Below are 12,539 nucleotides of genomic sequence, written 5' to 3' on the forward strand. Positions count from 1 at the left end.
TTTGCATTTTTTTAATTATCACTAAAAATAAAATAAATAATTATTAAAAATGATTCTTCTTATAGTATATATAAATAATTATATATCTAATAACATTATATTCAATATTTATAATCTTTTCTTTTAAAAAAATATTTATAATCTTATTCAAATTCGCATTTCTCAAACATATAGGTAAAGTCCTTTCAACCCATTAGAAAAAATGAAGTATCGATGATGATTAACTCCCTACATGAAGCTTGTGCAAAAGGATCCTCGGTAAATCTATCTAAGCTATTATTACAACCTCAAACAACATATCTTGTAGATGCATTTTCGGGCTAAAGTTCGAAACTAGTGATGATGGTAGGAAAAGCATTGCTGAGGTTGTGAGGAAGATACAATTTTCAAAACTTGGGGTTGGAGATTTGTTCCCTTCATTGGATTGGGTTGATGTTCTTACAGGTTTCATGTCAAGAATAAAGATTATTTATGCCGAATTAGATGCATTCTTAGAAGAGGTTATTGAAGAGCATAAGAGAAAGAAGAAAAATTGTGATGATAATAATAAAGACTTTGTTGATGTGCTTCTTCAACTTCAAGAGAGGGACATGCCTGAGTTTGAGCTCACAAAAGATATCATGAAAGCACTCCTCTTGGTTTGATTTCAAATCTCTTACTTTTATTACCTTATTTATATCCCTTTAAAGTAGTCACTTTTTGAGTAAATTTTATTTGTTTATACAAAACAAAATAACCATTTTTTGATAATCCTATATAAAATTATGTATTAGAATTGAAATAAAGAAAAAGAAAGGATTAAAAATGCGAGATCTTAAAACATATCTCTCCGTAACACCAGTGATAAGTATTCTATGGTTCAAAACTTAGCAGGTCTATTGATCGAAATCAATCGTTTTTTTTTGGATGCAATAATATTATTTTTCACATTTTTTCCGTTGTATATATATTATATAATATATAATAATATATAATATAATTAAGAATATAAAAATTCTTATATTCTAATCAGAAAATTTAATAGTTACAATAATTAATGAATATTAAATAAAACAAATTTTGTCTTTTTCTTCTTCTTAACATATACAAATATATAAATAATTTGAAAATATTAATACTTGAAAGTTATTTATTATTTAAAATAACTTGCCACTATAAGAGAAACGATATTTAATAGCGGGAAATTACAGTGTCTCGCCAAACCGCCAGCAAATTGATAGAGAATAAAAAGTGCTTAGATGCTTAATAATAAATATTATTATTATGTTAAAGATAATTTAGAATAAATTAATTATGCATCTTCGTTAATTGTAGGATTTGTTTCTTGCGGGAAGTGACACTGTTTCAACAACTATTGAATGGGCCTTTGCAGAACTTGCTAATAATCCAGAGATCATGAAGAAAGTTCAAGAAGAGGTAAGAAGAATTGTGGGTGGAAAATCCATGATAGAAGAAAATGACTTAAATGAAATGAAGTACATGAAGTGTGTGATCAAAGAAACTCTTAGATTACATCCACCAGGTCCACTTTTGATTCCAAGAGAAACAGCAAATAGTGTGGAAATAAAAGGATACCACATTCCCAAAAAAGTAACCGTGTATATAAATTCATATGCTATTCATAGGGATCCTAAATTATGGGACAATGCTGAAGAGTTTATTCCTGAAAGATTTGAAGATAGCCAACAAGTTGATTATAAGGGAATAGATTTTCAATTTATCCCATTTGGTATTGGGAGAAGGGCTTGTCCTGGAATGTCATTTGGAGCTGCTTCTCTTGAGTATATGATGGCTAATCTTCTCTATTGGTTTGACTGGAAGGTTATTCCTAATAATGGTGCAATGATAGATATGAGTGAGTTGAATGGGTTGACCGTTATCAAGAAACAACCACTTTATTTGGAGCCAATGCCTTATTCAATTTGTTAAGCCCCCTAATTAAGGGTGGAAGGAATTCAAGTGTGTTATTGACAATGTCGAAAATTCTTTTGGTAATATGTTTTTGACTATTTTTCTGTTATGTACTTATGTGTTACTACTATTTTATTTGCTTTTTGTTTTGTATGTTTCTATTTGTAAGCACTTTGTGTTGTGAATCTTATGAAACTACTCTTCTACCTTAGTTTATGATAACAATAAAGAAGTCTTGTGGCTCATAATTCAGCCCAACAGAATACATAAATTCAATTACAATTTTAGTCTTTATTATTTTATCTTATCTTTATTTTCTTTTATCTTTTATAAGACAATGCTCTATATATATTTAATTTTACCTTCATAGTTTACAATTCAATTCAATTAATCTACAATCAATAAAATTTTTTCATCTATTCTTTTCCTATTCTTTCACAATTTTATCAAATCTTCTTCCACTTGTAGCAAGAGCTTTTATCAAATATAGAGAAAAAGCTTGTGAATAAAGCTTGCAAACGAGGAGAAGCTCTCTACATAGAACTTTTTATTTTTTGTGGACAATTTTAACCCCGAATTAAATTTCAGACAGCTCTATTCCTCATCAATGGCGGGAGGTGTTCAACCAGAACATGATTAAATCTGTATGCTATATCTAGTAATCCAAGGTCACATCATATTGTTTGCACTTATTCTAGGTCCATTGGAGTTTATCATTTCCATCCTTGTTCAGCTGTACAGAGAGTATACGAGCATTGATGTCAGGGAAAAACACTGCCTCAACTAAAGTCATATTCCTTCTTCAATCTTCTGTAAATAAATCTTTAACCAAACTTATGCCTATTAATGAACTGTTGTTGTTGCTTATATGAAATGGGTAAGGAGGAAGTAGCCAAGATTCTTGCCAAATAAGCACATTTTCACCAGAACCTATACTCCATTGCATGCCATTCTCAATCACTTTTCTCCTTTCTCATAGTCATTAAATAGTGATAGGATTTTTTATGATAGAATCCTCAGCAAATAAAAGATGATTGACTGTAGGATATTGTGTATGTATTGAAATCCCTTGAATAATCTTGTTTTATTATGCCATGTGTAATAAATAGAATAATCTTTTTGCACAAAAAAAAAAAAAAGAAAAAGATACTATGACAAAGAATCCCATAATAATGAATATCCTTTGTTGGCTAAAGTAATTATATGGTTATCCCTCCACATGCATAGAATAAGAAACAGTAGTGATTTATTCTTTGACCCAATATATTCATCTAGTACCAAAGCTTATTCTCTCCAAAATAAACCACAAAAAAATTCATTCAACTCTATTATAGTTTTGTTCATATCCAATTTGATAATTATTTCACATTTCAACCCACTTTTCTTTGTTTTAAGGTGTAGTGCATGCAATCTTGCGCTATCAAGATGTTTCATTACAGATAGTAGCCTATCCTTAAAAAAATATTTTGGGATCACTATATTATTCATGAAAACTTGGAGCCTATGAATTAGAATTTTTTAAATAATTTTATAAAATACTAAACATAGACTAATATATCTAGCTTTTGACATATCTCTGGCGGCATATGAGAAATTTTTCGATATTAAATATATCCACATATGGTTAAAAGCCTTAAGCAGTCTACCTCTACCAACAAAAATTATAGACCACCTTAAACACATCACCACCAATAATATTTTAATAGTATTAAAAAAATTGTACTACTATAAAATATCATCTCAAGTGCACTCTGAAGACAAACACTGAATGTGACCCTCTTGATTTTTTTTTATAGAGATCAATCTTATTAATCTACAGTTTATAAAAGCTATAACCGAAGGCCTAAAATCTTCAAACATCGCTATTAGAGGATGAAAAGATTCCTTTAAAATAATTTTTCGTTACTAAAGCAGTACTTTGTGGGTTCGAGACCATTTCACCGTCATTTTCAATTAGCCTCCCAATTTTTGTTTTTTCAATTTTTAAATTGAAATTTCTGACGAAAGAATTTAGTGTTACTATCTCTTTTTTTCAACCACTTACACCTAGATTTTCCTTCTAAAAAGTAAAAACTCTCTTCTCTTAATAGACCCTCTTCTAGTCTCTTCTCCAATTCCAGCACCTCCTCACCACCATTATTCCGGTGACCCGTAACTATTCCAATTTAAGATTTAAATTATCAATTTTCTTCCTTGAGTTGGATTTATTTTGCTAATGTCATTGCACTGAACGGTGCTTGTAACACTTTAATTTTTGAGCCAACAAATACGCAAGTGCAAGTGATCCATGAATTTTCATACTCCCATGCCTCCATAATCAGTCCCCTTATTTCATCCATACCACGCCATTTCGCTTGAAATTAAATTTGAATCTTTGTTCGTTAATTTTTTTATCGTTGTAGTTTTGTACTCCCCCTCCACACCAAATCAGCAAAAAAAAATCTAATATTTTTTTATTATTAATTCAAATTGATATTTTTGTTGGTATAAGATGAAAATACACTAAATTCAACTCAAAATCTTAAAGTAATAAATTAACGAGTCTCTCGTTTTATAAACTCCTTACTCTTTTTTACTTTTTTAAATGTGAGACTAATTTCATACACTCCTCACACTTGCAACATTAACAATCTCCTTCTCAAGTGTGAGTCTCCACATCAAGAAGCATCAACTCTCCTCTAACTCTTCCACCACATATGAGTATTCGTCTGTCACACTGCTGCAGCACACTTTGAATACTCTTTAAACTAGACCGATTAATTCATTGGCTCTGATACTACTTGTTGGGCCACTGTAAGAAGCTCTCAACCACCGAAAAAATTTCGAAAAAGAATCAAGTGAGAGAATATAAAATTAAAAGACACCACATCCAACTCAAAACTTTAAGATAGTAAATTAATGAGTCCCTTATCTTATAAACTCCTCACTCTTTCTTACTTTTTTTAATGTGAAACTAATTTCATACGCTTCTCACACTTACAACATTAACAATCCTATCATCACTGAGTCTATCAATTGGTTGTCATTAATAAATCCATCGAAATTTGCAATTGAAGCATATGACCTCGTAAGTTCCCCTTCATTTTCTTCGTAACGTTTAATAGCATTGAAGTCTTCTAGTATGAGAAATCTTCCTTCGAATTGCCGAAACCAAGGGAAAAGCTCTTGAAATGTTGGATCCTAATCTGCTCATTTGACTCAAATACACACCCACCAGTCCCACAAACAATGTTCTTATTCTCATTTTTAACTGAAGTAATTATTATTTTAAAAAATAAAAAAAATACATGAAATCAAATATAACTTCTTAATATTTAAAAATATAAAATAATAATTATTAAATAATATTTAAATTTTTCATATCACAAACATTTAAAACATGTATCACATAATTTTATTACAAAATTAAAAATATATTTTATTCTTTTTATTTTTATTTAACAATTACAATAATTTAAAAAGTATTTATATAATTTATTATATTAGATTAAAAATTAAAAAATATCCTATATAAAACCTCATCCACTCCCTCTAATTCCCTCCAGGACTCCACTACTTATTCCCCACTTGGCACGATATAAACCAACCAAGTTAATTCTCATTTTGACACCATACAATATACACAGCACGTTTTTTATTTTTTATTTTTTGGAGATGTACACAGCACGTTTAAAATACACCGTACCATATAATAATATACACCATACGTACAATAGATGACCATCATTGATAGTTCGCTGTCATACTATCGTACAAATCTATGTGCAAATGATTTCTTCATTTCTTTAATTTACTGCCCACTAAGATTTTTAATGGTAATAATTGATCAAATCTATGCATCTTTTATCACATGAAAGCAAAAATATTTCGTATAAAATTAAAATTAAACGATAAATCAATCATCATTATGTATTATGTATTTATATATTAATTTATATATTATTTTAGTTAAATAATTAACTACTAGAATAATCAAACATGTTATAACAAGTAGAATAATTAAATTTATAATAGACAAATTAAATCATCAAATTTATTTATAATAATATATTAAAATATTTTTTAAGATATCAAATACATTTTTTTAGTCATAAAAATACATTTTTTATACACAATAATTAATAAATAGTTAATTTTTTATATCTACCTAATATAATTGCATATAAAATAATTCACAAATTTTATCTAACAATTTCATAATTTACAAGAAAATATTTCTTAATATAATACTTTCTAAATATAACATGATTTATGTATTTATTGTGGCTTAAAGTCTTGAAAAAGATAATAGCTTAACATTAATAATACCACACACGAATTATTTCAACACCATCTTGAGCATTATATTAATCAAGAGACCTCAACTTTTCAAAGTACCGCCCCTACCTTGCATTTCTTGCACACACAAAAACAAAAAAAAATTAAAATGGAAGTTGCTCTATCAATTGTAGAGAAATTGCAACATCAACCAAATTCAACCCTCTCTACCATATGTTTCATAATCATAACCATTTTGTGTGTCCTTATTAAGTTCACAAGAAGAAACAACAAGTTCAATAAACTTCCACCATCTCCACCAAAGCTACCAATAATTGGAAACCTTCATCAACTAGGAACACTTCCACACCAATCCTTAAAAGCACTTTCTGACAAATATGGCCCTATTTTGTTGCTTCAATTAGGGCAAACTAAAGCACTAGTTGTGTCTTCAGCAGATATTGTTGAAGAAATAGTGAAAACACATGATGTTGCTTTCTCCAATAGAGCAAACACTAAAGCTGCCAAGGTATTATTCTATCAATGCAAGGAGATTGCTTTTGCACCCTATGGAGAGGAATGGAGAAACAAAAGGAAGCTCTGTGTTCTTGAGCTTCTAAACACAAATAGGGTAAGAATTTTGATAAACAAAAGCTTCATTCTTATTCAAAATATATTCATCATAATTATTTGACTTTATATATATTTTATTTCATACATATAAGAGAAACAAAAGAATATTTAAAAAAAGTCATGAAACGAGTTTTTTCAAAAAATTAAGTTAATAAGAAACAAAAGTTTTTTTTTAATTTTTTTTATAGGCTTTCTTTCTTTTTTATTGATCTTATGTGCTGGAATTATTTTTTTTGAGATTAACAATAATTGAACTTTAAACTTTTAAAACGCATAAAAATTTTAATATCATTATATCATGGAATTATTTTTTCTAAAATTTTAAGTTAATAGGAATAGACAAATAAATGTATATTTTTAAAATTTTTTCATATAAGAACCTTTTTTAGAATTTGTATAAATTTTTATATAATTTTTTTTTATCTTACAATGAAATTATTTATGTTGCGGTCAATAAGGATTAAAATCTATAACTTTTGAATCATATAAATTTTAATATCATAATACCACATGCATACCTAAAATTATTTTTTTCAAAAACTTAAAGATTTTAAAAAGAGATATATGAATAATTATATGTCTAATATTATATATCCCTTGTGCAAGAGTTTAGAGTAAACACCCAATCCGGTCTTTGTCCATTTTCACAAAGGACAAAGGGATCTCTGTCAAAAAAAAAAGGGACACTTCGACTCTCAACCTTTTTATTTTGGGACAATATGATCCCTCTGTTAAAAAAATTATTTAAATAATAATAAAAATTGGTTTTGTGGGAGTTTTATTTGTATTTTGTGGGGGTTTTAAACCTTCACAAAATTATTTTCAATAATATAGCTAATTACTACCACTACTACCACTACCTTCTTCATTCTCATTATTATGGCTTCTACTTCTATTATTTTTATTGATTTATCATTATCATTATCTCCTCTACCGTCATTATCACTAATACCAATATTATCAACATTAAAGTTCTCTTTTTTCATTTTTTATTCGATGTTATTTTTTTCTTTTAAAAAGTATTTGTACTACAATTACTATTTTTTTGTGGCATCATTTTTATTGATAATTTTTTTTCACTTAACCACCATTGGTGAAGAAATTTTTCAAAAACAAACTTATAATTACAATATATATATTAAAAAGTTTTTTATAGATAATTGTATTATAATTGTCGCTAAAATTTTTTAGTGACAGTATAAAACAACTAATGTCTAATTGTTAGTAAATATATTAACTACAATTTTTATTGTCGCTAAATAAAATGACCCTAAAAATGATTTTTATAGTAGTGTATATAAATAATTATATATTTAATAAGATTGTATTTAATATTTATATTCATATCCAAATTCTCATTTCTCAAACATATAGGTGAAGTCCTTTCATCCCGTTAGAACAAATGAAGTATCAACAATGATTAACTCCATACATGAAGCTTGTGCAAAAGGGTCATCAGTGAATCTCTCTAAGCTGATTATTGTAACCTCAAGCAACATATCTTATAGGTGCATTTTCGGGCTAAGGTTCGAAACTAGTGATGATGGTCAGAAAAGCATTGCTGAGGTTGTGAGGAAGATGATGTCACAATTTTTAAAATTTGGGGTTGGAGATTTGTTCCCTTCATTGGATTGGGTTGATGTTCTTACAGGTTTCATGTCAAGATTAAAGGTTACTTTTGCTGAATTAGATGAGTTCTTAGAAGAAGTCATTGAAGAGCATAAGAGAAAGAAAAGAGATGAGAATAATAAAGACTTTGTTGATATACTTCTTCAACTTCAAGAGAGGGACATGCTTGACTTTGAGCTCAATGGAGATACCATGAAAGCACTCCTCTTGGTTTGATTTCAATTATCTCTTACTTTTATTACCATATATATCCCTTTATAAAGTAATCACCCTTTTAAGTAAATATTATTTATTTCTTCATACAAATATAGAATCTTGGCAAGGATTCTATGACAATTAGTAAAGAAAGAGAAGAAAAGGAGCAGAGGATTGAAGACACTTTGTTATTGAAGAAACATACTAACATATCTATAATCTTGAGTGAATAATAATTGTGTACTCTTACAGTACTTCCTCTACATGTATATACTAACACTTAGTGTTATTAACAGATAAAGATTCCCAAGATTAATTACACCTAACACTATGACTAAGTCACTGCAGTCTCTGACTATTTGACTGCAGTTACACTATGACTTCCATTGCATATTTTGATTGAGATATCATTGATCTCCATGTGGTAAGTATGTAGCTTCTAATCCCAAAAAGAAATTGAATCTGCCTAAATCCTTCAAAGAGAATACTTTGTGTAATTGAGAGATTAGATGCTGTATTTCTTGATTGTTGTTTCCTGTTACAATAATATATCATCTACATATACTAATAGGTAGATCATATTAGTGGAGTTATGCTTAACAAATAAAGATACATCAAATTTAGTGTTTGAAATCCAAATGCTCGAAAAGTGGCTGTCAAGGGCTTGAAACAAGCTCTAAGAGGTTGTTTCAAGCCATAGATAGCCTTGTTCAGTTTACAAACAAGTGAAATATTCTTGGTGTTGTATCCTTGGGGTTGGGCCATGTAAACAATTTCTTGGAGATTGCCATTCAAAAAGGCATTGTCGAAGTCAAACTGTCTCAACGGCCAGCCCAGAGATACTCTCACAGTGGTTGGTCTAAGAACTGTTGAGTATATTTGTTCATAATCCACCCCTTCAACCTAGTGAAATCCCTTGCCATCCAACCTGGCTTTATATACCTCATGATTTCATCTTTTTGTTCTTTTTGATAGCTGGAGATGGTGGTCTGTCCTCATACCAGATAAAAAATAGTAGAGTCAGTAGCATTGAGAGTAGGAGTTGATATGGAAATTTAAACTCATAAAAAATAACATGTCTTGACAAGTACACCTTCCCAGTTTTAGCATGCACTTGTACCCTTACCCTTTGTGGTTTGAATCATAACCAAGAAATAAGCATTTCACTTTTATAATCAAATTTTACTTTATTACAAGGTCTAAGAAATGGAAAGCAAGCCAAAAACTTTATCTGGTTTTTGATTAAACAATAATTCAAAAGGACTTTTGTCTTCCAAAACTGCAGTAGGTAATCTGTTAGGTACCGTTTGTTTTGCAGTATTAGGACAGAGACTGAGAGATTGAGACACAGTATCATGTTTGTTGGCTCAGAGACTGGTACTAAAGTTTCTGTCTCTGTTCCCAAAATTTCAGTATTTCAATGCCTCCAAAATGTAGGGACACAGGGGACTGATATTTTTAGAAACAAAGACTGAAACTTTAATAACATTTTATACCTAAAATACTCTCATTTTAATTAATTAATTCCAATTTTATCCTTTGTGTAAATTAAATTAGAATTTTATTCTTGTTTCAATTTTTGTCTCTCACTTGGCACCAAACAGAATACTAAAACTTATTTCAGTCTCTGTCTCTTAGTCTCTGTCTCTCAGTCTCAGTCTTTCAGTATCTGTCTCTCCACCAAACGCTACCTTAATGATGTATATTAATTATTAAGGTAAGCAAGGCATCCTCCCAAAATTGCATTGGGAGGGAGGCTGTGGCAAGGAGGGAAAGCCCCATCTCAGTGAGTGTGTGCACAAGCTTGTCTATGTTGGATACCTTCATGTGTAAGAAAATCAGTAAATGCTTTAGATAGAAATTCACCCCTTTTATCAGTTTCCATTAATTTCTTATAATTTGAAATGCTATGAGTGCCTGTGATTTATTAACCACAAGATAAATGCTAGTAAACTTGCTAAAGGCATCAACAAAGCTTAAGTAATACCTAAAACCATTTCTAGAGTTAATCGAGGCTGGTCCCCAAATGTCTCCAAATACAATTTGTTTGTGTTTCTGAAAAATGTAATCTCTGCATTTTAGCTAAGGGACATATTGTAGGGAATTAGATTTTGATATTGATAAACAACATTTATTCATAACATCTTTTGTGCCATAAGACTGGATTATTGTTTGAATTACAAGAATTGGATGTAACATTCAAGATGGGCGTGGCTGAATTGAAACTTGTGTTTATAGCTAGATTGATTACGATGAGGAGAAACAAAATCAGAGGTATAAGAGGAAGTAGATTCATGAACACTCAAATTGCAGATTAAGGCAGTTTTGTTAGAAACAGGTCTAGGAACTTTGAGATTGTCAAAGCCATATATTCTGTTCTTACAGTATATATACTAACACTTAATCCTATTAATAGATAAAGATTCCCAAGATTAATTACACCTAACACTATGACTAAGTTATTTATTGTTTAAAATAACTTTGAAATATTTATGTTAAGACTGAAAAACTGCTTAAATGCTTAATTATTATTATTCAATAAATTGATTATGCATCTTCCTTAATTGTAGGACCTGTTAGTTGCAGGAAGTGACAGTATTTCATCAACTATTGAATGGGCCTTTGCAGAACTTGCTAACAGTCCAAAGGTCATGAAGAAAGTACAAGAAGAGGTAAGAAGAATTGTGGGTGGAAAATCCATGATAGAGGAAAATGATCTAAATCAAATGAACTACATGAAGTGTGTAATTAAAGAAACTCTTAGATTACATCCACCAGGTCCATTTTTAATTCCAAGAGAGACAGCAAATAGTGTGGAAATAAAAGGGTATCACATTCCCAAAAAAGTAACAGTATATATAAATTCATATGCAATTCATAGAGATCCTAAATTATGGGACAATGCTGAAGAGTTTATTCCTGAAAGATTTGAAGGCAACCAACAAATTGATTACAAGGTGATAGATTCTCAATTTATTCCATTTGGTATTGGGAGAAGGGGTTGTCCTGGAATGTCATTTGGAGTTGCTTCTCTTGAGTATGTGATTGCTAATCTTCTTTATTGGTTTGATTGGAATGTTCCTAATAATAATAATAGTGCATTGATAGATATGAGTGAGATAAGTGGGTTGAACATTAGCAAGAAACAACCACTTTATTTGAAGCCAATACCTTACCAACCAAATTCTTTCTCTCAGACTGTATCATGAGATTTCTTATTTGGAAATATGCTTTTTGTTTTATGTGTTACTGTTTTCTTTGCTTTCTTTTCTATGTTTTTTATTTGTTTTATGTATCACAATATTGTATCCTATCAACTTTCTCTCACTTGTACTCCACAGCTTTTACCAACTATTTAGATAAAACTTGTAAAGCTCCACATATTATTATTATTATTATTATTATTATTATTATTATTATTATTATTATTATTATTATTATGTAGTGTTACTAAATTATGTTTCCGTCTAGTATTTTTATTTTTTTCTGTAAAAAAAAATACAAAATATATTAATTTAGTGTCTTAAAACACAATATTTTTATTTATAAATATTTAAAAAAAATTAAACTTATAATAATAACTATATAAATTTATATCTCTAACAATGACATATATGTATATGTTAAGTTTAAAGAACTAACAAAAAAATTAATTGATGATAACTAAATATTATTAGTGAATTAATAACCTGATTAAGTGTAATTTAATTTACTTAATGGCGCAGAAAATTAATCCAAAGCATTAAGTTCAATTGGATTCAAAGTCCATTTCACTCATTGACAAACCCCAATTTGACGGTTTGTTTTGTATTAAGTTTAGAGTGTCTTGATAACCTTTTGTCACATTTAGCCTATGAATTAGCATGGTTTTGTTATCTCTCCCATATTCGTGCTTAAGTGTAAAAACGTGCTTT

General features: G+C 29.2%; 3 protein-coding genes across 3 annotated transcripts in view; all 3 read left to right on the plus strand.

The window, feature by feature from the left end:
• The window catches only part of LOC107479001 (cytochrome P450 71A1), a 1,992-nt gene extending 1,348 nt beyond the window's left edge, over positions 1 to 644 (plus strand). The window contains exons 2-3 of the mRNA XM_052258280.1: positions 175 to 258; positions 327 to 644. Coding sequence (XP_052114240.1) covers positions 175 to 258; positions 327 to 644 — 402 coding nt within the window. The remainder of the gene's footprint in view (positions 1 to 174; positions 259 to 326) is intronic.
• Positions 645 to 1,334: 690 nt separating this feature from the next.
• LOC127745815 (cytochrome P450 71A1) lies at positions 1,335 to 2,122 on the plus strand (the record flags this gene model as incomplete). Its single annotated transcript, XM_052259703.1, is given in 1 exon segment — positions 1,335 to 2,122. A coding segment is annotated over 1 exon segment (595 nt), but the record flags the coding sequence as incomplete, so codon positions are not given.
• A 4,146-nt stretch (positions 2,123 to 6,268) lies between these two features.
• Positions 6,269 to 11,867, plus strand: LOC107478900 (cytochrome P450 71A1). The gene is made up of 3 exons (XM_016099054.3): positions 6,269 to 6,799; positions 8,176 to 8,640; positions 11,196 to 11,867. Exons 1-3 carry the CDS (start codon positions 6,338 to 6,340, stop codon positions 11,832 to 11,834), a joined length of 1,566 nt encoding a protein of 521 aa, XP_015954540.1. The 5' UTR covers positions 6,269 to 6,337; the 3' UTR covers positions 11,835 to 11,867.
• Positions 11,868 to 12,539: the final 672 nt, after the last annotated feature.

This window comes from Arachis duranensis, chromosome 3, assembly GCF_000817695.3.
Source record: "Arachis duranensis cultivar V14167 chromosome 3, aradu.V14167.gnm2.J7QH, whole genome shotgun sequence".
In the NCBI taxonomy this organism is placed as follows: domain Eukaryota; kingdom Viridiplantae; phylum Streptophyta; class Magnoliopsida; order Fabales; family Fabaceae; genus Arachis; species Arachis duranensis.

Excerpts from the sequence above, each read along its gene's own strand:
- LOC107478900 (XM_016099054.3), top strand. The coding sequence starts at position 6,338 with ATGGAAGTTGCTCTATCAATTGTAGAGAAATTGCAACATCAACCAAAT. Across the intron at positions 6,800-8,175 it reads AGCTTCTAAACACAAATAGG|GTGAAGTCCTTTCATCCCGT; the intron begins GTAAGAATTTTG and ends TCAAACATATAG. Across the intron at positions 8,641-11,195 it reads CCATGAAAGCACTCCTCTTG|GACCTGTTAGTTGCAGGAAG; the intron begins GTTTGATTTCAA and ends CCTTAATTGTAG.